Raw genomic sequence first — 27365 nt, forward strand, 5'->3', positions numbered from 1 at the left:
AGACTGAAGAACAAACGTTTCTTTGTAGCTTGCTTGCCATAAGTATATTTTATACATTTTCTTATTTTACGAGTCATCTATATATATAAAGGGCAAAATGTGTGTGTGTGTGTTTGCATGTCTCGCAAAAACTTCCGACAGACGCGTCGGAACGTGATGAAACCGGTATCGTTTTAAACCTCGATCTTTCGGACAACAAATACTGAAAAATTGTCCAAAAAGATTAATTCCTTTACCTTCAACCGGCCACTTTACACAAGAAGGGGTTGCTTTTTTACCCAACATTTTCGCAAGTCATCGTTTCCTTTCAATTGACTAGCCTTAATTTCAACATTCACACCTTCCGGTTTTGCCATGGAGGTATTGGCTAAGACATTACATTTTTTTTTAACCTTCTTTTTCTCCTTCACATTATGGGTTTAAGCCTGCCTGCCTACTACCACTTTTTTTTTTTTTTTTTTTTTTTTGCCACTCTCCACCCAGGCTGCCTACTGTTGTTTTGACCCCCTCCCCGCTACTACCACTTTTTTTTTTTCAGGGTTCCTTACTACACCACCTCGACACACTCGGGCAATGCTGGGTACCCCAGCTAGTCACATATCAAGGTCAAAAGCCACTGAGGATGAAACAGATGGATTGTCAGTCAAATTAATGACTGAAACTTGGACAAGTCAGGCATAGACTAAAGTTTATTTGTATCAAATATAGTTTTATTGCAAAAAGAGTTGTAAACTTTATTGAGGAATTAATGAGTGGAATTTTATCTGGTGTAAAGGTGAGGATGACTTTGTACAAGTTGTAAACAACAATGATAAGGATACTAATCGAGATAAAAAAGTTGTTTTTTTAATTATTTAAGTTAATATTTGTTAATGAATACCAAAAATAAACAAACAAAAAAAGATGAAAGTCCAGATTTGCACCAGGATAGATTGCAATAAAAATTTTTTTGTATAGGTGATAAAAATGTTTTTTTTTTAAAGATATAACAGGAATGTTTTGGAGTTCAAATTCGTTTAGTATGACGCATGAACCCTGAAGAAAAACACTTTTTAAATGAGTAAATATACTAGGATAATTGAGGGATTTCCAAGATAGCAGCATGTTTGACGGTCTTTTTTTGTTAAAATGTGTCAAGTTTTTTAACTGTTACTATGTAATACTAAATTGATTTTAACTCCAAAACTTTCATCATGTCATTATCTTAAAAAGAAAATAAACAATTATTATTGCCTATCTATACACAATTTCAGAAGTATCTGTCATTGACGCGAATCTGGACTTTTACTCTATCAAAAATAATAACAAAAATTCAAGAATTAGAAAAAAATTAATTAAAAGATAATTTAATAAAAGATTTAAATCATACAGGAAATTGATTGGCATAACTAAGTCGTTCCTCATTTGCATGACCTTTATTTTCACAGCTGGATCTGAAAAGAAAAACAGAAAAAGATTTGTATTATTCTGACTCCTGTTCTCATCTTGTCTTGAGTGTTATTTTCACAACGTTTCGGTCGATATAACCTCTGACCTTCTTCAAGTGAGTCTTGTCAAACAGTGAATAGTGATATATAATGATATGTAATAAAATTGTATATCTAGAAAACAAAATAGATTAAAGGTTTCTAAAATTCATACTAGAATTGTCCGCAAGGATAAAGTACTTGGTAAAATTCAGTTGTAAAAGTTACATTCTTCTGAAGGTTGAAAGTTCGATCCTTAGTACAAATGACACTCAAAATACAATTGTGATTTACTTAGGATGTCTACTCAGTCATGGCTGACAGAACGAAAGCATGCTACTCCCTGGATTAAATAAAGGGTTTTGTTCGAAATTCTGTACAGATTCCAGAGTTCGACATACATATATATCCGACAAACCCGCTTAACAACAAAATCACACCCCTTCACTGTTGAGGTTCCTAAATGCCAGAAAGCTTTCTACTCTAATAGTTTCTTCCCTCAAACAGATAGACTTTGCAATATCCTTCCTGCTACCTACTTTTCAGACTGTACTGATATGCACAAGTTTAAATGTATATGTAAACCAAGATCTTTTTAATCTTTTCTAAACATGGTCCCAAATAGTAGCCCCTTACGTCCAAGTGGTGATATGTCTTGTTAGGGGTGAACGTGAATAAAAAAAAAAAAGATCAGAGGTTACATCAACTGAAACATTGTGAAAATAAAAGATGAGAAAAGTAGTTCAAAGAATCCAATTGATACGAATAATCAATCCTCATCTAAAAAATTCAGAAACATAATAGAAAAATATTTTTAAAAAATAAAGCAATAAAATTGTATGAAATTAAAAATTTTTTCCTTTTCTTTTTTCTGTATGTAATTTTGGTATTTAAGAGACAGTGAGTGTCCTAAAGTCTGGGGTGGGCAACATTAAACATTTTATGTTGGCTCCCTTTACAGTGCTAGAAAATTACAGTGCCGCTAAAGAACTTCCTATATCTCTACAAAGCCACAATTTGCCCATGCATAAAGTATTATTGCCACATCCGGGCTTGTGCATCTACCGCTAATCTCTTACACTTAGACAGGATTCAAAAAAGAGTCTCTAATCTAATAGATCCTACACTATCCGCCAAAGCTCCAATCTTTGTCCCATCATCACATTCCTGTGTCTGTTTTACAGGTACTTTAACGGAATATGTTCTGATGAACTCACAACACTTGTGCTCCCTCAGCGTACATACTTTCAACTAACCTGACAAGCAACAAAATCCCGCCCCTTTACTGTTGAGGTCCCTAAATGCTGGAAAGCTTTCTACTCTCATAGTTTCTTCCCTTGAACTACTAAACTTTGTAATTCCCTCTGTTTCCTGCTTCCCTGACTATACTAACCTGCAGAAGTTTAAATGCACGGTGAACAAACACTTTGTTACTCAACTCCCCATAGTCTCTTATTAACCATGATCTCAAAGAGTAGCTCCTTACATCCAAGTGGCAATATGCCTTGTTTGGGGTGAAAAACGGTAAAAAAAAAAAAATAAATAAAATAAATAATAGTGATAAATTTAATTAGTGTAGAATAATAAAAATAACCTATTGTAATAGTTTTAACTAGTGAGACCTGTGGAAATTCCACAGGGGACTCATTCATATGTAATATATTGATGTTGGTATTTTGTAGATGTTCAGTGTAAATGGAGACACTCTGATATTATTGTAGCTTTTTTGTTAAAACTGCTAAAGTATTTATCTAAGCTAGCATGAATGCCCAACAAAGCCCAATCATAAAGTACGCTTAAATATGATATTTTAATTCTTGCAGATTTTGTATATATTATTATAGAGTTAATGTTCTATCGATTTTTATATATTATAAAGTTGTAATTTAAAAAATAAAAAAAGATGTCCATATGACTTGGGTGCATTAGCTTGAATTGAAGCCAAAATAAAAACTTATGGAAAAAAAACACATGTGTGTGTATATATATATATATATATATATATATATATATATATATATATATATATATATAATACCTAAATATATATATATATATATATAACTTGAGTTCCTTCAGTCATAATCGAAATCGAAACCAAAACTTATGAAGAATTCTTGGTAAAATTATTTATGATAAGAAATGGAAATACATAACAATTAAACGACCCAGATGTAAGCGTGACACAGAAAATAACATACAAGCTATCGTATTATTATATAGATAATAATAATAGTGATAAATTTAATTAGTGTAGACTAACGAAAATATCCTATTGTAATAGTTTTAATAAAAAATGATAAACTAATAGAATAATAATATAGATATAGAATACAATTAATTAAAGAAAAAATATAATAATACTAGACTACCCGTGACCGTGGGTCAGTATGTTATATTAGCTGTGGAATTAATGCATGAGTGTGACACTTGTGATGTAAAGAAAATAGTTTTTTGTGACATAACAGAAACATTTCTATGAAAGTTTTTTTTTTTTTTTATAAAAAAAGTATATAAAGTATATAAAGTATAAAAGTATATAAAGAAAGTATATTAAAATGAAAAAAGAATATACATAGATTTCCAGGAGTCGTTCAGTTTATAATTGTTTAATTTTGAAAAAAAAACAAACTTACAGCCGTTGAATTATAAGTGGTTTGCCATACTTATAGGTAAATGTGCACTGAACAGATACAATAATACTTAAAGTTAAATTCAAATTTTGATATATCTTTTGATTTAAACGCGGAAAAAAACAAAAAACAATTAGGACGCTGAAAATGTACACAGTAAAACAACATGTTTCATTATCCCGTTGATTATTTATTTGTAACACAAATTAAAAAAAAAAAACATATTTTCGGGGGTTATTTATTTATGTTGGTAGTGTAGAGAAAATGTATGAATGTTTTTTTAAGAAAGGTGTATTAAAAAATGGAGAATAAATTAAAAAAAACGTAATATGGAAATGAACGATGTAAAAAAAAAACCAACAAAGTATTAACAATTCAATTGTTTATTTGGATAATTTAAATGTGAAAAAAAAAATTGGGACGTTGAAAAAGTACACAGTAAAACAATACGCTTTATTGTCGTGTTGATTATAATGGGTTTATGTTTATGTATGCATGCGCAACCGAAGTTGTAAGCCGGATGTTGGGTTACAACACCCGTTACAAGGTCATTTGTGTTTTATAATTATATAGATTATAAATAATCATTATTCAAATAATTATATTAAAATTGAGCAGATGAAAATAAGGGTTTGTTCATGGATTCCTTTCAAGGTTTTGGAGATATACTGCCATAACAATATCTATTATGAAACTACATTATGAAAGGTATTTGGATAAGTTTATTTTATTTTGATCAAACAGGGTACAACATTCATACTTGACATCTATGAAAGGAAATATATTTCACTTTAATTTGAAAATTATATCAGAGCTTGGAACAGTAACACACAAGTGTGCCCATTAATTTTTGGGAAATCCTAAGTGCGTCTAATTGTTAGGGTTAAAGATTATAAATTTACCAAATTTTTATTATTTTGCTATTTTGCTTTCACTCCCTTTCAGCCAATTAATGCTGAATACATCTTTAGACCCCACTTACAAAATTGAATATCATAAAAAAAATCTAGAAAATAAGAATAAAAAGGTATTATGGGAAAGAATACTTACCCGCATGTATCACTCTGTTGTAAAGTGGTGTTCATTCTTTCTAATTTGACGGTATGAGATAAGAGTTCCACATTTCTGACGCTGCCAAAGAAATCTGTGAGCAGAACCTTTTCAGGGTCTCTTTGAAAGAGATTAGATCGCACCCCAACTCTTGAAATACATTGCTTTTGAGGACATACCCGGAGCTTTAAAAAGAAAAAAGGAAATTCAAACAATGAAAACATGTCTTAATTTTAAACTAAAAGATTAATTTCTCTCTCTCTGTAAAAGTTAAAAAATCAAAATTATTATATTTATTTTGAAGATATTGTTTTATATTTTATATATATATATATATATATATATATATATATATATATATATATATATATATATATATATATATAAAAGACAAATTGAAGACAAAATGAAGGTATGTATGAATTTATTCATCAATTCAATAAGAAGATGTAGAAAGATGGGTTATAAACACTCTTTATCTTTATAAATAGGCATTTCGAAACCTAATGGCAAGCTTCTGATGAGAAGCATTAGGCTTCAAAATGTCTCTGTATAAAAAGCATTTCTAACCCCTCTTTCTATTTGATGTTTTTTTTCCTAATTGAACTAAGAAGTAACTTCATATATATCTATAGTTCTTTTACTTGTCTTAAATTTTTTTTTTATATTATGCTCCACCCTCAAGATAGAAATCAGCCCTTTCTTAAACAAAAAAACAGATTTAAGTGGAAATTAATTTTTTTTTTTTTTTTTTTTAATTCTACTTTCAGAATTAAATCAGAAAAATTCTGCTAAAAAGCCAAAAACTCATATTCGGAAATGTTATTCTTTTTGTCACATTGAAGGATTCTAGTATTTAATTTTGAACTGTAACATTATCAAGTCGGTCATTTTAATCTTTCATTAATAGTCATATAAAAAAAAAAAAAAGAATTAATTACTTTGTATTCCTTTGAAACTTGAAAAAAAATCGGTAAGCATTTAAATGGTTGAATAGAAAGTCATGACAACCCTAAACAAGAATCAAGTTAATTTATTTTTATTTCGGACTATTATTCTCATCTTTATTAGTTGTTGTTTTCATCTTTATTGGTTGTTGTTTTTCATGACAAAGAATCCGACCTGAATCGCCCTTTGGAGCCCATGGCGCAGTTGATAGAGACGTTGAATCTCTACGGTTCCAGATGGACATTGTCTGAAGATAGCGGTTTCAATCCTACCCAAAGCTTGGCAGAGGTTTACTTGGCCAAAATGTGGTGAGACGACAACAACTACGGATGGCAGTGATTGCTGATAATGCAGCTAGGAGATTCGAAGTTCCTATCCATCGTGGTTACCACCTGCCGAAGGCCAGAGGAATAGCTGGCCGAAACGTCATGAAAAACAACAACCAATAAAGATGAAAACAACAACTAATAAAGATGAGAATAATAGTCCGAAATAAAAATAAATTAATATATATAATGCTCATCTCAAAAATGAATTCCAATTAAGGAATAATATAAGAATCAAGTTGTCCAATAAGAATTATTGGTAACTTAATTCTTCTTACACAAATTAAATAAAAAAAAGGACGTAAAAATTTTATTTACAGAAATATAACAGTATTTATTTGCATTTACAAGTAACACACCAAGTATTCACACATATCAAACTTTCTAATATGTGGATATATGGAAGATAGACTTATCAAATATGTGTAAAGGTACATTGACGGAACCAGTCTGGAATGAAAGAGTGACTGACTGCTTGTTGGTTGTCAAATGAGCACCTTAACAGAGCTAGTTCTGTGGTGAGGAGACAACCGATTGCACGTACTAGAACTGGTTTGGACAAAATAGGAGCAGTGGATAAATGAATATTAAAGCTTCAGTAGTTAAACCAACAAGGGGAAAAGAGGAAGTGGACTTCTGCATTATGCCTTTTAAATGGATAACAGCCTGACTTTATTTTTATTGTCTAGAAACTGTTCAGAGATGCGCAACCAAATGAATACCCTGCAATAGAAACCTGTCATATTCTGAATGCTTTGCTTCTCTTGGATTCAATTCATTGAAGCTTTTATGTCTATTGACTGACTTGAAAAATCCCTACAAAATTATTAACCCTCTTTCCAGCTACATGTATATAACACACATGAACAATGCCTACACAGCTATTAGCCAGGACTTTTTCCCTTGGCAGCTAAAGCCAATAGAATCTAGGTCCTTGTTGAGACAGTTTGTTCTCTGTTTGAGGTATGTCCTATGCAATTCTAGGATGTCCACTCTTTCAGGCTTTGTTTTCTTTTTTTTTTTTTTTAAAGTGTTTGTTTATTGATAATTTTCTGAGGTGCCCCTATCGAGAAATGCTGACAGGGCTTCCCAGGCATTATTTTACAGGCCAGAGTGCTCTTTCTCCAAGACCATAGGATTTCAAATTTTCGACCCTTATATCACATCATCCCGTTGTGGAGGGGAGATAAATAATTACACAGTCAAAAAACAGCACAACTCCCATGATTTCTGCAAACAGTTTTTTTCTACATTACAAAATTATTGAAACATGAAATAAACTGACTGCATCGATTGTTGGCTGCTAACTATACTTAATACCCTCCCCTCATATTACATACAAACTTTAATAAATTGTGGTGCACCTGAATATTGTACACAATAATTTCATTATTATTATTTTTCTTTTTTTATTAAATAAACCAATGGTTGAGCACCTTGTTGTCATGTGATCTGAGACTCCACACATTAGGAAAAAAGCAACCCCAACGGCCATATCAGAATAAAAGTAAACGTCATGATTTTATTAAATAGTAAGAATAATACCTCTGCTAGTACTTGTTTAGTGATTTAAATTCATAGACGAATGGAAGGGGGTCATGTAGCTGAGCTTTTGGAGGGAAGGATTATTGTTTCCTGTAAGAGCAGGAGCTAGAGAAAATAATGTAACACAAGATAAGATAGTTGCAAGGAGTAGAGACCAAGTTGGAAGTTTGAAGCGACAAGATGTAGTAAGAAATGACTTAAGAATTGATTATTAATTAAAGGATCAAGGCCCAGAAATCTGTAGCCTCAATATTTCTTTTCCTACCACTAGCAGAGAGAAAGACAAGGTTAAAAGCGTAATAATGGTCCTTCTCTAGATTTTAGATGAAGTGTCCTCAGTCTCAGAGGACTGTTGTGGTTGAGTGTTGAAGAAGTGCAGATTTAATTATACTTTTCATGATTTGTTGCTTTGCACTTGATAAACATATTTTATTTGATCATGATATACAAAACATTAGACCTCATCCCCCTAGAAGGGGAGCTAATGCAACAATTGAAGACCATTTGATATTATCAAACTAGGAATTTACTTACAAATTGACCCAAGGTTTTCTTGCTGCTCGGAGTCACTTGTTCCAGGAATTCCAGTGCATAGTATGTATAGCGATCGATTACATAAACACCAATCGCAGGATCCACATGATGCTGAAGAAAAACACAAAAATTCAACATTTCTGCTGGCAAAACATAAAAATAAGATTTATATTCCTCTTTGTTTAGATTAACTGGCTCTACAGGGTTGCCAATGAAATTTGAAACTAAAATTACAAGACTTTCCAGGGTAATTTTGCATATATTCTATGTAAATTACATTACATTTTAATCTCTTAACTATTTTTCATTATGAACATAATTTCTCTTCATATTATTTATGAAAGTAGGTTGGGGGGGGGGGGTTACTCAGGATCAAGAATGTCATTGTGTCTTGTTCTAATTAGCGTTGACCAGAATCAATAAATATAAGATTACAGCATTACAATTAAAAACGATAGCTATAGTAAATGAATTACATCATTATTATTATTATTATTATTTTTTAACACATTAAAACAAGAGAAGGGTGGAGGATAAAGAAAGAGTTAGGGAGAATGATGATAAATGAGGGAGAAGGAAAAGAAGGAAAGATAAAGAGATGACTGGTGAGAGAGAAAGAGATCAAAGTTTTAATATAAAGATGTTACAGGCACTATTTAACTTCTATTTATTTTTATATGACCTTGGGCCACACCGAATATTCCTGTTATGTAGTACTATATAAATTCCAGTGCTTTCTAAGGAACAAGGATGCAATATCAATAAATATAGCACATAATATAACTAAACAAACAACAAAATAAAATTCATCAATAAAATACCAAGGTCTGCAATGTGTAGCCTCATCAAAAAAAAGTATCAACCATTAATTTTATTACAGGAAGATTACAGATTATTTGACGTACATTTAAAAATTATAAATTCAAGCAGATGGGAAATGGGAATAATCATGTAACAATCACTAACCGAATTGTAACAATTAAATCATTTAGACTCCAAAATTTTCTAGGATAATTATAAATAAATAAAAGTCTCACAAAACTTACTGAAAGTGAATCTTCGCCAACATGACTGCTGGCTACAGCAAGAATATTCGGAGAATAAAATTTTTGGTACATCGACTCAGCCTGGCATGTGTCAATCATGAAAAAAATCTCATGATATCTACAAAAAAAAAAAAAAAAAACAGCATTGAGATACATTTAAAATCACTATTTAATTTTTTTATTAGAAAGTTTATTGTTCCTGAAACAATAAAAAAATAAAAGGATACAGCACGGTCTTGTCACACTCTAGAAAATAATGCAACCTGCAATCAGTGGACATTTTCTCTCTCATTTCTCTTGCTATATGAAAAATATGCCAAATTCCTTTTCAACATGAGTGCATATTATCGGCATATTATGGTTCCATTTTATATACAAATTGCATATGATTCAATGACTTGGTATATTAAGATTTCATTCACGAACATATATACACCCATTTTACTCTGCAACGTTGATGCCAGCTAGAGGCCTGGGATTTAATCACACCATAGCTGGGCCTGCCTACATCCACACGCAATGCATGTCACTATGCAAATTCTTTTAGCGACTGGTAAACGAGATGTCCCTCCCAGAAACTTCATCACAGTTCGAAAATCAAATATAAAGTAAAAAATAGAATTCTGTAATCATCCAAGACTTAAACAACATTAAAAACTTATTATTTGTATTTGATTTCTTTTAATTTCAATACATCAAGGAGAGAGATAAAAACCATGTGTAAGATGTTAAAGAAAAAACATGCAGAAAGTATATTTAGATGGTGAGGATATTAAATGTTTTTTTTATTAGTTGGATTACTGTTCTCATCTTGAATGTCATTCTCACAAAGTTTTGGTTGATATAACCTCGGACCTCCTTCAGGTGCATCTTATCAAACTTGAAAATCTTTCTACTGAACTTGGGAACCTGTATGGAATTTTGAATGGAAACCTTTACTTAATCCATGGAGATAACTTGCTCTAGTTCCATCAGCTTTAACCTGATAAAAATCTTATGTAACTGGCAATTGTATTCTTAGTATCACCCGTACTAAGAGTTGAACCATCAACCTTCAAGAGACTATTACTTAGAACTGTTGTACTACAAATTTTTGTGCAAGGATGTACTTAAAGAAGGTTAGAGGCTATATTGACAAATAGTGTAAGAACAATAGTTCAAATAATACAAATTACATGAGTTTAACTGATCATAATTAATCTTACTGACTTATAAGTTCTTTTGGTGACTTTGGACTACAGTTCTGCTTCAGAATTCGACAGTGCTTGTGTAGATTGGTGACCTTTTAAATAAACACATTTCAAGTGAATACATTATTATGTACTTACATGTCAAGTTGAAATTAGTATAAATTCCAAAACAATGACTGAATAGACGTACTGGAGGTATTTTTTAACAAATAATCATCCACAATTACGTTCTGTTGAAAAATGGCAGACCTTTAATTTAAGTCAAGGGAAATAAGTCAGTTTTCATACCAAATTCGTTGCACAATTCTTCCACATTAAAACATATGATAAAACTCGATAAATTCTATTTTTACTTGCAATTATTTTTTTACTGGATCATTTTTCATAATTTTTGAAATTTGTACTAATTTTGACATGACAGGTAAGTATGCAATAATGTTTTCATCTGAAATGTGTTGGTTTAAAAATGCACCAATCTACACAAGTACCAATTCGACTTTTACAACAATAAAGATTTAGTAACTCTTAAACCACAGTGATCTCCCTTGTACACAGGCTTTTTCTCACTCATGCTATTTCAGGGCTTCAAGAAAAGCTGTATCCGTTGATTGATCTGTCGGAATTTAGTTTGAAATAAAATTTTTATGTTTGCCATTAAATTTGAAATAGCCAGAAAATATTTGGGAAATAAAATTAAGATTTGTTTAAAAATTAGTCAAGATTAGTTTTAAGAATAACCAAAATTTGTTTTAAAAATGGCTATAGTTAGTTTTGAAAAATCATGACGATTTATTTTAAAAAATGGTCAAAAATTGTAAAAAAAATTGTTAAAAAATAGCCAAAATTGTTTTAAAACTTGTCATGATTAATTTAGAATATGGCTAAGATTAATTTTAAAAAGTAGCCAAGATTAGTTTTTAACAAATGGCTATGGTTAATTTTAAAATGATCAAAAATTGTTTAAAAATCGTAAAAATATTTGCTTTAAAAGTGGTCTAGATTAGTTGAAAAAAATGGTCAAATTTGTTTAAAAATTACCAAGACTTTTTTTAAAATGATCACATTTTGTTTAAAAATGGCCAAGACTTGTTTAAAAAATAGCTATGATACTGAGGATTGAGCCTTAAGTTTGAAATAACATGTTTATTAGACTGTCGTACTTTTTTGAAATATTATTTTTGTTGATCTATCATACTTAAGTTTTAAATAACATTTTCTTTGGTCTGTTATGCTTAAGTTTGAAATGGTATTTTTGTTGATCTGCCATACTTGTTTTAAATGGCATTAATGTTGACCTATTGCTGTAAATTTTGAAATGAAATTTTCATACCACTACACGCAAATTGAACGCAGACACATTTCCATTCAAAATCTTTTATAAAAATCTAAAATATCAAATCTTCTGACCTTCTCTTCTGCCACATTTGTTCGAAGGCGTCGGCCAATTCCACATTGGAGATTTCTTCAGAGTCTTGGAATTTGAGAAAACCATCTCCACCATGGCCTGCAATAAAAACCGATGTCAGGATGAGATACAAATAAATAAGAGACAAAAGGTCAGAAACTGTTTATTTCATACTAGTTCAGGAGATTATAATTAAAATCTTAAAAATTATGTCCCTCCTCTTCTTCATTTATTTATAGTAATAATATTCTAGCGATATTGAGCATAATATTGGGTTATTCAGACTACTGTTCTCATCTTTAGTATTATTCACACAATGTTTTGGTCAATGTAACCTCCAACCATCTTCAGGTGCATCTTGTTGAACTTGGGAAACTTTCTATCAAATTCTGGAATCTGCAAGGTATTTTGAACAGAACCCTTTATTTAATTCACAGGGGTAGAATGGTCTCATTCTGTCAGCCATAAATGAGTAAAAGTCCTAAGTAATTCACAATTGTATTTTGAGTGTTCCCGCACTGAGGATCGAACCTTCAACCTCCAGGAGAGTGTAATTTATAACTGTATTTTACCAAGTATTTTAATCACTACGCCACAGGTTCTTGTGAGCATAGGTGTTTAAAAACACTATTAAAAATGGTATTTTCACCATAAGGTTAGATTGAGCAAAGAAGGTGACAAATTCTTTTAGAAGTTAAAAGATTAGAATTAAAGCACATGATATCACGGACAAGGATAGTGGTTAACAAAAAGAGAAGAGACATTTTTTTTACAGTTAAACTCACTGGGTTCAGATGCCTTTTTTGAAAACTGTCCACAGTTGTGTAATGGTTAAAGGTGTAGATTAACAACTAATTTTAATTGACAGCCTTCGAGATGTTGAAGGTTCAATCCTTACAACAAGCAATGATAACTAAGAATTATAAATACAAACTAACACTTCTACCTGATCATAGTTGACAAATTGAGAACAATCTACTCTTGTGGATTTAAGGATTCAGTTCCAAAGTTTGAAAGAATATATCTGAAGAAGGTCAGAGATACTGGCTGAAATGCTGTGAAAATAGTAACGAAAATTAGAACAGTAGTCCAAATAATCCAAATTATCAATCCTCATCTAAAAATCCTGAAACAAACGTTTCTTTTCTCTTGTCTTAACATTCTTTTAAACACTTATAGGTTCCAAAACTACTTGGCATAAATCTTCAGAAATGGTAACATTATTGCTACTACTACTGATAATATAAAAATATAAATGATAAGCTCCCAAACTATTGGGAACCATGCCACTGTACTCAGCATGAAGCACTCTTGAAATTCAAAGAATCATAGAGGTTCAAAATGACTACTACTATTACTAATAATATAATTCTATAAAAAAACAGCTAAAATTTTATGGAATTCCCTTGAATGTGGCAACTAACCTATATAAACTATCAACACTAACCAGCCACATGGAAACCGCAGCAGAAATAAAATAAAAAGATGAAACACCACATGAACACTAGAGAACTGAAGCTGCAAGAAATCTTATAAAATGTGCCCCACTTTCCCAGAAAAGAATCAGTTTTAGCTGATACCACACAAAATAATCATGAAGCGTTAAGAAGGATGGAAGGATTGAGAAGGAAGAGCAGTAAGCAGATGATGGATGAATATGAAGAGTAACGGGACCTTTGAGAGGCCATATAAATTCCAATGAAGACCAATTAGTCATTACCAGCAAGAAATCAATGGTAAGCAGGTGTTGTGATAACGCAAAGTCATATGCAAAAGTTATCAAAAGAGGTAGAGAGTACTAGAAATCTGGGGAGACTTGTTGTACTCCAGACTCCAGGGAACACTACTGGTTATTATGAGTGTGCACCAATTATTAATAATAATACAAAAATGTGGAGTAATTTGAATGGTAAGTTAGCTGCGGATTCCCAAGTGTAGGAGATGCCCTATTGATGATCCTCACAAAGAGACGGTATTAGATAACAACACCGTTTCTGCTACCAAAGAGATGTGCCGAGCGCAGGTGGTGAGTGGGAACTCAATACAACCATAAGGGAGAAGGTAGCATGGGCAAAATTTTGTGAGCTGTTGTCTCCGATAACAGCATTACATCCGAGGTATATTGCATAAGCGCTGTATCAGGATAGTTATGTTATATAACAGTGACTCACCCAGTCATGTCTGGCCCGACTGCAATGTAATGATAGATCCATAAGTAGATGAATCTGCAATGTGATGTCTGATTAAATCAAACACATCAGGTCGGAGGATTTTCTGAAAGCGCTACCTTTATCTTAAAAACAAATAAATCATACTAGTACAATCAAGTGGAGTGTTCACCTCCTGTATAAACTGTTTTAAAAGTATGGATGGTTTGATTGTTTTGTTTTATGGCATATCAAACCTCTTCAAGTTATTGAATGTTGAATTTGAGCATTTTGGTAAAAGGTTTTAAGTTTTATGTTCTTTATATCTTCAAATATGTATTCATGGGCTTTGGTTTGGTTGCTTTGTTTTATGGCATATGAACCCTTCTTAAGTTATTTAATGCCGAATCCAGTAATTTTAGGAAACGATTTTATGCTTCAAGTTCTTTATATCTTCAAATATTTATTCATGGTGCTTGGTTTGATGGTTTTGTAGAGGAAAGTTGTTGTTTTTGACTTTGCAGAACATGATTGAGTTTTGCAAAGGGAAAGGAAAAACAAACAATAACATCCATGCTTGGTGGATTTAGGTCAGGAAGTTGTTATCTTCAGACAACTTTATCTGGAATCAACAGTGAAGCATGGATGTTTTGAACTGCTAGAAGGCTGACTAGCCAAAACAAGACTTGGAAGCAAATGACTGGACAAAGCAGCAGAGAGTGTAGAGAGAGAGACTCAGAACCTTCAAGAATATTTAGACAAAATTCGACTAAATTTAGCATAATGAGCTTGAGACTAACTGTGTGTCATAGTAGTATGAGGAGGGGGACAAAATTAATAATAGCAATAGCAACAACACTTATAGGCAGCAAATCTATTAGGAAGAATTTCAATATATTTAAGATAAGGACATTTTGGGATGAAGGACGGGATACAATTAAGAATAACAATTATGAACACTAAATAGTCATCCACAGGAGTTAAGACTAAAATCTGCCTTCTAGCTAGTCTCTATATAAAGTTATGTAGTGTATATATAACTCTTATCCTAGAGTGGCTCTTGGACCTTGATAAACGATGACCCCTAGCAGGAATAAAAAATGTACAGGATTCACTCTTAAATTAGCTGATCATTATGACTTTTGGAATACAGTTGCTAGGCACAATGAGTGGTGATGTGGGCTATATTTATTAGTATAATTAAATTTATGGAAATGGGATAAAAGGAGACCTTTTGTGAAAATTTAGATAACTTCGATTTTTGTGAAATTTTAACAATAGATATAAGACATCAATTAATAAATATTCCTCAATTCTCAGTTTCTTTAAAGTATTTTTTAAGGATTTTTAGAGAGTATAATAAAAGGACAATCTCATCATCATATCCAGTTTAACATCTGTTTGATATGTTGATCTGCGTTAAATGGCTTTTAAGCTTGAATGTTAAATTTTAGACAATTTCTTAAGCATTACCACTGTCAATTAAGGGAAGAGTCTATCAGGCATGTGTACACAGTGTGATGATGTATGAAAATGAAACCTGACCAGTAAAGGTGGAGGATATGTGTTGCACGGAGAGAAATGATGTTAGATGTGTAATATGAATCTTAATACACGCTTTGATTTGAGGACCTCAAAGAGAGATTAAATCTAGGCAATATAGGGAGATATGTGCATGACAGGATATTTTGATTGTATGATCACGTCGAAAGAATGGATGAGAGTTCTCGGGTTAGTAGATATAGAACAGTTGAAGTAGCAGGTTCAGTTCACAGGGGAAGGAAAAGGAAAATATGGGAGGAATGATAAGAATAGACTTGAGAAAAAGAGAGGGATAAATAAAGACCAGGCCAAAGTTTGGAAGTTAATTTCTAACAAAATGTCCAATGTATACTAGCATCTAAAACAACGTTAAACTGAATATGATTATTCTAGAATCGCAATCAAGTTTGATCAAAATTAAAATAAGGATTTTAGACATAAGATCTAGTATCATTATATCTATATTATATTTTCTTAGTTTGTCTATCTGTTTCACTTTTTCTCAGAAATTACTAAGCCAATTTGGCTGAAATTTTAATGATATGGTGCAGCGAACTAAGTATTATGGTATCTGTTTGATGAATAGTTAGGAATTAGTATTTAATGCAAATATGAGCACAAATTTAACCATATTCGACCATCAATTTGGCAATCATTCTAAATCAACGGGCCATAATATTTTTTCATTTTTGATGGACTAACAAGTATAGTCTTGATTATAATCTTTCTAAGGAGACATAAAATTGATGCAAAACTGTTTAGTTTGAGGAAATAATTTTACTTGTTCTGGGAGAGAATTTATTTCTAATAAATCAATGTGTTTTGTGTTACCAGTCATGTAAACAAGAATGTTACTCCTTTCATCTGAGAGAAGTCGTTTTGATCGGGGACTACTGGGAGGAAGACGGCCAGTTAATACACGCACAAAATTTTCCACAGTCACCTAAAGAAAAAGAGAATAAAAATTATGTGTAGGCATAAGATTCTCAACAGGAAAAACAAAACAGATTGGAAAATATGCACTTATGTCTCATTTTCAGATTTAAAAACATAATATTATTGGCCTATACAATAATCTGATAGTTTCAGTTAACCTTTTAAGAAACAAAGAAACCCCTACCTCGTATCCACGATAATCAACTTCAACATCATCTCCGTATACATTGATATACTGATTGGCGTTATTAAATACTGTTCCTGAAGATGTTAAAGAAAACATTTTATTAAAGTTGAAGTTTTCTAAATAAAAATATCAGACAAACATGAGAATATAGATTAACTTTGAATCATTTAATTGAATCATTTAATTAAATCAAATAGATTTGAGGCACACTTTAAGGCACATCAACCAAAAGGGCAGATTTTGCTTTACGTTTAATTTTTACTTACTTTTGGTTAAATTATAAATAGAACAATGTGGCATATGTACACATTCGTGACTTTGCCATCACAGATCTTTTACATAAAAACGTGTTTTGTTTACAAAATGATTGACTAAAAATTTAAAAAGAATAGTTTAAAATCCAAATGTATAAACAAATGAAACAAACAAATATTAAAAAAATAATTTAATAAAATAAAATACGTATCAAGTGCGCTTGAAAGCCAAATTACAACGTAATATTAGGAAAATAAACAAATATTTTACTTGTTTTGAAATTTATAACATAAATATATTTCGGAGCTATACTCCATCCTCAGTATATTGTTTTCTTTTTTGTTTTCTTCTTTTTTGCCATGTTGTAAAGTTGGAGAAAGAAACAAGTAAAATATTTGTTTATTTTCCTAATATTACATACTGTTCCAACATTTCAAAATACACCGCTGAGATACAATGTGCGTCTCTTGACAAACAGATTAGAACTCACACCCCTCACAAAATACTTTAATGTTTTATTGTTACAGGGTAAACATATATACCTATTTTAGGAATAATGGACTTCCCCACAGACTATAGATATAACTATATTTATAGTCTGAGAAAATCCATCTAATATGTCATGGGATAGTAATTTGTGGCAGTTATAGCCCTAGAATTATGACATGTATTTCTGTAACATACTTTTGCTTAGACACACTTTGTTAACTATAGCACTGTATTTTGATTATTAAGGCTACATTATTTGTGTATAATAAAATGTAATGTTTTAAAAAATAGTAATTTATTGTCAATAAATTTACTGTTCATCAAAAATATTTTTAAATATTTAAAAAAACATATTGGCTTGTATTAACAACATTTTTTTGGAAATATTGTATAAAAATCTTAAATTAATCATAAATGATAAAACTGGAAGTCAAAAGTTAAAGAAAAAAATGATGTTACAACAAAATGTGTCTTTTTAGTTGTTGCTGGGAGTACCTCAAATCTATTTGATTCATTTAATTATTGCAATTTAATTATTGTCATCAATGTTTAATTCTTTTCAATAATATTTTTTCAATTATTCACTCATTGGCTTAATTATTGTATCATGGCTAATTAATTAATCTCATTGCTAATAGTGATGGGACGATTCCAATATTTTTCCCGATTCCGATACAATTACCGATTCCATACTAAATTCCTGATTCCGATTCTTTATAAATCTCTAAATATTCAACTTTAAAGTTGTTATTTTGTCAGGATTACAGTAAAAACATGTGTTAGATATGTATAGATTTTGCAAAACATAAAAAAAAACACTTGTGGAGTTGATTCAGAGCTTTTAGCCTAACTGGTAGGTTAAAATCAATAAATATTTATTATTTCATTATTACTACCAGCAGTGGAAGATTTCGTTTCAAAGAAAATCAAATAAAAAAAAGATAAATAAAGGAATCGTTTTTGGCATCGGAAAATAGGCACACATTTTCCGATTCCGATACCATCAAAAGTTCTGATTTTTCCGATTCATGATTAATCGTCCCAAAAATAATTGCTAATCACTTATTGTTATTATTATTATTTCATTGTTGATTTTTATAGTAAATAGTGAATAATTCTCACTTATCTTAATTATTAATTGTGAATGAATTAATGAAATGCTAATTCATGTCCTGGTTATTTTTTCTATTATTTAATTCTAAAATATTCTCAAGAAATTTAAGGAATTTTGCAAAATTCTTCTGATATTTTTCTTACCTGGATGAGGGTTTCTGGGGTTACAGGCCATATCATCAGCCACCATCAAAATAATGTGACTAAAATAACAATAAAAAATTTTTTATACAAAAAGAAGAAAATCTTTATCAGAATTATAATCTATACCTATGTAGTCACATACATAAGTTGTATCTCGCTGTAAACTGGTATTAAAACATGTTTAACTACAGGATGACCCACCAAAAATGCCGCCCGTGAAAATTTCAAAATCTTTTCTGCAATCACATTTGGTACAAATAAACTTCCATTTTTTATGCCTGACTTGTCCAAAAAATAAGTTTATCTTTTTTATTATACTAACAGTTCACCACTTAGCAAGGCCAAAAACCTCTCGAGAATAAATTTTCAGTTGTACTAGGATTGCGAACTATGTTTGATTAATTCATAGTACAACTTAATAGATTTGTATTACTTGGAATATCTTGATTATTCAGACTATTGTTCTAATCTTGCGTGTTATTCTCATGTTTTGGCCAATGTGACCTTCTTCAGGTGTGCCTTGTTTAACTCAGGAATCTTTCTACTGAACCAAGGAATCTGCACGATTTACAAAGAGCTGTGGTAAGGTACTAGGTAAAATTTAAAAGTTCTAAGTGATACTTTTTCAAAGGTTGAAGGTTCAATCCTAAGTGCAGGCGATAAGAATAAAAAAGAATATAATACTAAGAATATAAAATGGAAAGGGAACAAAAAAAAAAAAATGCCAGTGTCAAATTGTCAAGTTTTTTCCTTTCTTTCAAGTTGCAACAAATCCTTGTGTATTCAATATTATCTTCCACCGTTTGTTCTCGTTCTAAGCTGTCAAACAAAAAACTTCACTCAACTGCCATACTTTAGAATTCGTCCCATTTAATAGTTATTAATTGTGTACATATGCAAATTAATGGCATACGTCGTTCACCAATGAGCGACCAACAAAATTATGCTTGTTTTTTCTTTTCTACATTTTCTGTTGACATTTTACAAACTAAGCAAACACGAGGTCGTTTGCGAGAGTGATGATTTCTGTTACACAATTGTGAATTACTTAAGATTTTTACTTAGTCATGGCTGATGAAACAAGAACATACTACTCCAGTGGATTAAATAAAAGGTTCCATTTGAAATTCTGTATAGATTCTGGAGTTCGACAAAAAGGTCGGAAGTTATATTGGTCGAAATGTGAAAATAACACTCAAGATTACTACAGTAGTTTGAATATTACAAATAATATAAATTATCAATCCTTATCTCAAAAATTCAAAACCATAACTCGATAGATATTTATTGATACTAAAAATGATCACGTAGTTTGCAGGGAAACATTTCTGCAGTAACGTGTTCCAGAAGTGGGAAATTCTTGCAAAGAAAGACTTTTCATGAAAATTTCATTTAATTTTAGGTACATAGAGGAAGAAAGGGGAGTTCTTTGCAGTGTTGCTTGCAATTATTGTTAGCCTCAATCTGACAGAAGCAAAGACTCCAAAAATGATTTGGGCTCTGCTGGACTGATTGTTGAGAACATATTCTCAATGGGTATAAACAACACCTATTCAAGCTGAAGTAAAAAAAAAAGTAGTTGATAGAAATAACATCAATAGATAAGCAAAACCATTTCTCACCTGTCAGGTATTCCTAAACGTTTGACACTTCTATATATAGACAAAACATTGGCTACATGTCGATAATTGAACCAAAATCGTGATGTGTCTACTAAGACAGCCCAATTGTTTGTGTGTCCGCTTTGGAAGAATTCATTGATTTTGTCCTGGAAAAGATTAGTAAAAATCATAAAAGATAACAATGGGAATCATAAGGGCAGGTCATGGAATCACAAAGAAATAATTGAAATTATAAAAGGTGACAATAAGAATCATAAGGAAGCCACAATTTCAATCATAAAGTGTCTTTATAGAAATTATAAAGACTTATGAATGGTATCTATAACGGTCCCAATGAGAATCACACAAAATAAAGGATCATAATACAAAATCCTAAAGAGTCACAATCTAAATATGATAGTAAAAAAATGGGTCACATCAAAGAGTCACAATGGGAGTCATAAGAGATTGCCATTGGAAGCAAAAAAAAAATCACAACTGAAATTTTAAGTATAAAAAAAAATGTGTATTATTTGAATTATTCAGATTACTGTCCTCATCTGGAGTATTATTTGCATATTTCGATCAAAACCTTCTTCAGGTGCATCTTGTCAAACTCAAGAATCTGCATGGAATTTTGATTTAATCCACGGGGGTAGCATGCTCTTGTTCCATCAGCCATAACTGAGTAGAAGTTCAAAGCAATTGTATTTTTGAATGTTGCCTGCACTGAGGATTGAACCTTCAACCTCCAAAAGAATGTAACTTACATCTTGACCTATGGTGGAGTGGATAAAGTAGTTGGTAAAATTCAATATGGCTATACCATTAAAATCTACTATTCTGCACACATCTTCCAATACTGTCCAGATTTAATCTTTTTTAAATTCAATTTTCACCCCGAACAAGACAGTGTCACTTTGAAGTAGGGGACTACTATCGAGGACATAAGTTGCAGGGACATTATGAAGGGAGATGAGCAGCAAGATGTCTGTTCACATTACACTTGAACTTCTGCATGTCCGTACATTTGGGAAAGCAGAATCCCGGAGAGGAATTCCAAAGTCTAGCAGTTCTGGGGAAGTAACTATTGGAGTAGAAGGCTTTCTTATACTTAGGGATCTCTACTGTGTAGGGGTAGGATTTAGTTACTTGTTGGGAGTATTTACATTGAGGGGTACAAGTGCTTGTAGTTCATCAGAGCATTTACCATTAAAATACTTGTAGAACAGGCAGAGGGATGCAACATTTTGTCGATGGGACAGAGACTGAAGCTTAGATAACAGTTCATGACCTATCAGATTGGTGATACCAGGAGAAAGAGACTAGTAGCAGATGCATCAGCCCAAATGTGACAACAGTACTCCATACATGGGCGAATGGTACAGGATACTTTCTGGCATAAGTAACTTTCTAGCACGGTAGAGAGAGCCCACCTTCTTTGCAGCAGCCTTGGCAATGCTCTCAATGTATCTGTTCCAACTCATGTTCTCTGTGAATGTTAGGCTGAGGAGTTTAAAAGAATTACTTTCAAGTAGTGTTTTTGGCCATTGCTATTGGTGGTAGAGAAGGTTTCTTGTAATTATTGAAGAAAACAAGCTTAGTCTTGGCAGCATTGAATGTGACCATCCATTTTTGTCCCCATTCCATCCCCAGAGTGGGGATCTTACTGTGCGTTTCTGCCATTTCCTTAGATATGTGTTCATTTGTTTTCCCCTTGTGCCTATTATAGAGCGTGGTGTCATCAGCAAATATACCCATCTCAGAGACAATTTTATCAGGGATGTCATTTATGAATATTAAGAATAATAAAGGTCCAAGGCTAGACCCCTGAGGTACACCCGCATTTATGTCATATTGTTTAGATATATGACTGTCGAGGACAACCTGGATTCTTCTCTTACTTAAGAAGGATTTAATTATGTTTATGTTATGTATTCATCCAGTGATGCCATATGATCTGATTTTCCTGAGAAGACCGTCATACTCTTTTCCCTTTGATCTCATCAGAACTAAGCCTATTTCTAACACTCACATTACACATCCCTCATATTATCTTCAACCATATAATTTTTCTTCATGCAACACGTTTTCAACATTCATTGGTCAGATTGCACTTCCATACATCATCACACTGCATACACATGCAACTGGCCCCGATGGCGTTCCAATTATACTGCTGAAAAGCCTCAACCAGAACTAACTTCCACACTTACAAAGCTGTTTCAGTGTTGTCTTAAGGAGAAATGCTTCCCAACATCCTGGAAAACCTCATCAGTGTCTCGTATTTAAGAATCAGGTGATCAGTCATCTCCCTCTCAGTACAGACCAATAAGTTTCCTGTGCGTCATGAGTAAGTTGCTGGAGTCTGTGTTAAATAGAGAAGTAGTCAACCACCCCAGCAAAAATAACCTCCTCAATGATATGCAATATGGTTTCTGTTCTGTTATATCTACAGCAGCAAATCTCTTGACAAAGGCTTCATTTCTAGAGTAATTGCTCTTGACATATAAAGGTCTACTCCACAAGATCCCCACTATGGTATAGCTGGAAATGTATTCTCAATTATTAAATCATTTCTCTCTGATACAGAGTACGCACATATATTTCTCTTCTCTTCTACTCTGAGGCATTACCTCCTCCTTAACACCAAAATTAAGAAAAGAAAAAAAAAAAACCATCATAGACCAGATTTCCTACCCTGATGAAGCTATTTTTAGTGAAATATTGAACTTACAACAACAAAAAAAAGTAAATAAAAATAATTTCATCATTATTTCCGACACTTTTTAAAAATTTCTCATTTAAACTAGTTTGGGTGCCTGGCGTTGCCCAGGTGTTTGGAGGTGTGTATTGAGCAAAAAAAGAAAACAGGCAGGCAGGCTCGAACCTGTACCGTGAAGGAGGAAAAGAACATGGAAAAAAAAATTATGCCTTTGCCGTTGTGTCCATTGCCAAACCGAAAGTGCTGAAAGTTTAAATTAAGGCTAATCAATCGAAAAGAGGGGATGACTTTAGAAAATATCGGCAAAAAAAAAAAAAAAAAAAGCAAGCCCTCCTTGTAGAAAAGTGCCTAGTTGAGAGCGAAGGAATTAATGCTTTTAGGCAATTTTTTTATATTTGTCGTCCAAAGGTCGAGCTTCAAAAAGATACTGATCTCATGTAAATCTGTCGCCTCTGTCGAAAGTTTTAGGCAGACATACAAACATACATACATACATACATACATTTAAACACGTTAGATTTATATTACAGATAAGTGTCTTCTAAAAGTGTGTGACCATCTTTTACTTTAAATTTCCCGCTCGAAATTGGAGCAAAACACACATGGAACCACCGGAACAACACGTATATTTCTCTTCTTTTCTACTCCGAGGCATAACACCAAAATGGAAAAAACATTCACGGACCGGACTTCCTACTCTGATGAAGTTATTTTTATACTTACAACAACAAAAAAAAAATAAATAAAACGATTTTCTTCAAAGTTTTCAAATTTCTCATTTAAAATTTATTTAAAATAAGTGTCATCTAAAAGTGTTTGACCATCTTTTACTTTAAATTAAAAAAAATATTTATAGAAATGTGAAATATAAAAGTTTATTTGTTTTATTGTTTCGTGATAAAACAAGAAGTGGTTCCATACTTAGTGACTTCCATTCCATATTAAGGTCAACGAATCCACTTCCGGAATCTTAACTTTGCGTATTGAATTTATATCTATTATATCTACTAACCCAAGAACTCTCACTCATTCTTTCAACTTAGCCATACTATCGAAGTCTCCTGTGTTAGAAATTCCATTTACATCGCCATGTTTCTTGTTTAAGCCGCCTACACAGTTCTAGTAGACGGCCCATGATTGGTTAGTTTGAATGAGTCAAGTTAATTACTTGGCACCTTTTTTGCATCATGCTTTTTCATTCCAGTCCACGCTAAACACTCTGCAAGAAAAGGACTCACTAGGACAGCTCCGAGAAGAAAGCCTAACAATGAATGGAGCTGTCATAATTTCTTCATGTTATATGTTTGGTGAACAAAGGACTTACATCTCTACAAACAGAGCCACCTTTATATTGTGCCGAAGATATCCTAATTACAAGATGGCATCCTTTGAACATTTGTTTCATGTTTATATCTACAAAATATTGGAATTTTTCTCAATTCAATTAGAGCCCCAAGGGACTCGCTTTATGCCTAGTTATAGGCACCAGCATTCTTGCTGAGAACATCATGAATTATCATGGATCCTTTCGAGGAAAAAAGAACTAACACTCCTACAATAGGAGTTTAACTACTGGCTCCCTGTTTAGGGAGGCAAAACTTACCCACCATTTTGCAATGGACTGTACCAGGACCAATAACTTTTCTTTCCTGTTATTACTGAATAAATTTGGAGTTTAAAGGTATGGCTTTTGTAATTTGTGGATTTATTTTGCCTCTGCGAGGGAGTATTGAGTTTGTGAGAATTAAATTTCTCACACCTGTTCTGTACACATCTCTCTATAATGTCCAGATTTAATCTGCTTCTGAGGTCATAAGAAGTAAGCCTGTATTTAAGACTCATATTACACATCCATTGTATCATTCTTCTTATATCATTCCTTACCATGCAATGCATGTCCTCAATCCTTACTGGCCAGGTTTCACTTCCATACATCATCACACTTTTTCAACTTTTGATATTGTTGGAGAGAAGTGGAGTGCTAGCAATAAATGAACGAGACAAGAGAGGTGCTTGTAACATCAGAAAGCCCCCCCCCTTTTTTTTCCTGGAACATAGAATTTTCAAAAAGTACATTATAGCACTTTTAGGGTTGAAAAAATTACGGACTGACATTTTTTAATGACTTACAATTAAAGAAAAGTACAACAAATTGGGGGACCCTTTTTTTTTTTTTTTTTTTTTTTGCTCACGTAGTTTTTAATGCGGTTTACAAAAACATAAGCACCAAACATTTTGGTAAAATCCATTGAAAGCGGTCGGTGGTTCTATGAGAAAATAAAGCTGTGTACGCATTATAAATGTTTCTTTTCTGTGTCTTACATTATACATTAGTACATTAGGGGCCATTTCGAGTTAAAAGTTTATTTACTGCACCCATCTGGACTAGAGAAAATCATGATTTAAACGTGTATGTCTCGTCTAAATAACTAACGATAATTCTCTGATATGGCCGACCAGACGGGTGATCAAAAAGTCAGATCGAGCGTACCGGAAAACGAAATGAGATCAAATGAGGTCTCATTTCGTTTTCCGGTACGCGGTACGCTCGATCTGACTTTTTGATCACCCGTGCCGTCTGGTCGGCCATATCAGAGAATTATCGTTAGTTATTTAGACGAGACATACACGTTTAAATCATGATTTTCTCTAGTCCAGATGAGTGCAGTAAATAAACTTTTAACTCGAAATGACCCCTAATGTACTAATGTATAACATAAGACACAGAAAAGAAACATTTATAATGCGTACACAGCTTTATTTTCTCATAGAACCACCGACCGCTTTCAATGGATTTTACCAACATTTTTATGTTTTTCGTTCTTTTTTTTTTTTTTTTTTTTTGCGGGAGGGCGATTATTCAATTATAGAACTTATGTGGCTTAATAGGTGCTTCTGCAGTTAAGTTAACCGTTTTTCCGTAAGTAACGCAAACGCACCGACATTTATCGATTAGAACACCATTTAACATTTTTCGAAGATTTTACTGTTTACATTAGGAGCGCGAGCGGGGGGGGGTGTTGGGGCATGCGCGCCCTAACACCACTTCCGATTATCAGATTCGTTGTTAGCGACTTCGATTACCCCTAAAAAAAAAACAAATTAGAGTGGTCGGTATTCTGTTGTAACGTATCTGAATATTTACCAAAGTTTTTATATGTTTTTTTTTTTATTCAATTGTAAGGTTAAAGTATAGAATAGGTACAAAACACCCTCCCCTCCCCATGTTAAGAATGGCTTTTTAAATAATAACGTCAGTATTTCAGCACGGATCAATAAGTGCACTAGTAGGCCTACCCACTATTATTTAGAAACTGATTTTTAACATGGAGATTCGGGGGGGGGGGTAAAACTATTTTACTTAAATCTAACAATTGAATAAACAAACAAATACCCTAAAAATTAGATTTAACTTGAATATCCTATCTAAGAAAAAAAAAAAAAACAATCAACGTAAAAAGACTGGCAATAAGTGCATAAACACAAATAAATAAACACTTTATTTTTATTGTTTAAATACATAATTAGTAATTTGGCAAATAACGAATATTATTTACGGAATGTAAAAAAAACCCTGATCAAATCTCTGATTGTTTATTATAAAAATGGCCACGAATAAATTAGACTTAATTCGAATGAATTCATATAAAAGATAAACTAAAACCTCACCTCATTTGCACAAGAATATATATCAGTAAATAATTGTGTGATAAATATCTGTAAAATAATCCGACAAATCAAATTCCCAATTCTGTGTGTATCCATGTTAATTGCACGATGGTGTCGCGTTCTGGCACTACACCGCCGGTGAAAATGTATGGAAGCACAAAACTGACACAATTATTATATTTGGAAAACAGCCCTGAGTCTATTTTCTTGCCTTTCCACGATCACAGAGATATAAAATGTTTTTGGTTTTTAGTGAGGGAAGGGTTCCAGAGTTGATTAGGACAAAAATAAATAAATAAAAATAAATAAATGAATTGTCTTAGTCTAGAACGATTTTTTAAATACGAACCGTGCTGAAATAATAACATTATTATTTAGAACTCCATTTTTAACATAGGGAGGAGAGGGCTTTTT

At 32.2% G+C, this 27365-nt stretch overlaps 1 protein-coding gene across 2 annotated transcripts; it reads right to left on the bottom strand.

Annotated features, from left to right (window-relative positions):
* Positions 1-1324: 1324 nt before the first annotated feature.
* Positions 1325-27106, bottom strand: LOC145285981 (GPI-anchor transamidase-like). Of its 2 annotated transcripts, none has more exons than XM_080134569.1 (10): positions 26952-27106; positions 20579-20724; positions 18957-19015; positions 16953-17029; positions 16664-16775; positions 12146-12242; positions 9549-9666; positions 8503-8613; positions 5150-5334; positions 1325-1433 (listed from the first exon to the last, which is right to left on the bottom strand). In XM_080134569.1, the coding sequence occupies exons 1-10, from the start codon at positions 27045-27047 to the stop codon at positions 1364-1366; spliced, it is 1071 nt and encodes a 356-aa protein (XP_079990695.1). In that variant the 5' UTR covers positions 27048-27106; the 3' UTR covers positions 1325-1363. The 2 variants fall into 2 exon arrangements, with proteins under 2 accessions (XP_079990695.1, XP_079990696.1); XM_080134570.1 differs by lacking the exon at positions 26952-27106 and adding an exon at positions 25167-25232.
* Between the last annotated feature and the right edge of the window lie 259 nt (positions 27107-27365).

Source organism: Euprymna scolopes, chromosome 10 (assembly GCF_053919585.1).
Source record: "Euprymna scolopes isolate OS-2025 chromosome 10, ASM5391958v1, whole genome shotgun sequence".
NCBI lineage: Eukaryota > Metazoa > Mollusca > Cephalopoda > Sepiida > Sepiolidae > Euprymna > Euprymna scolopes.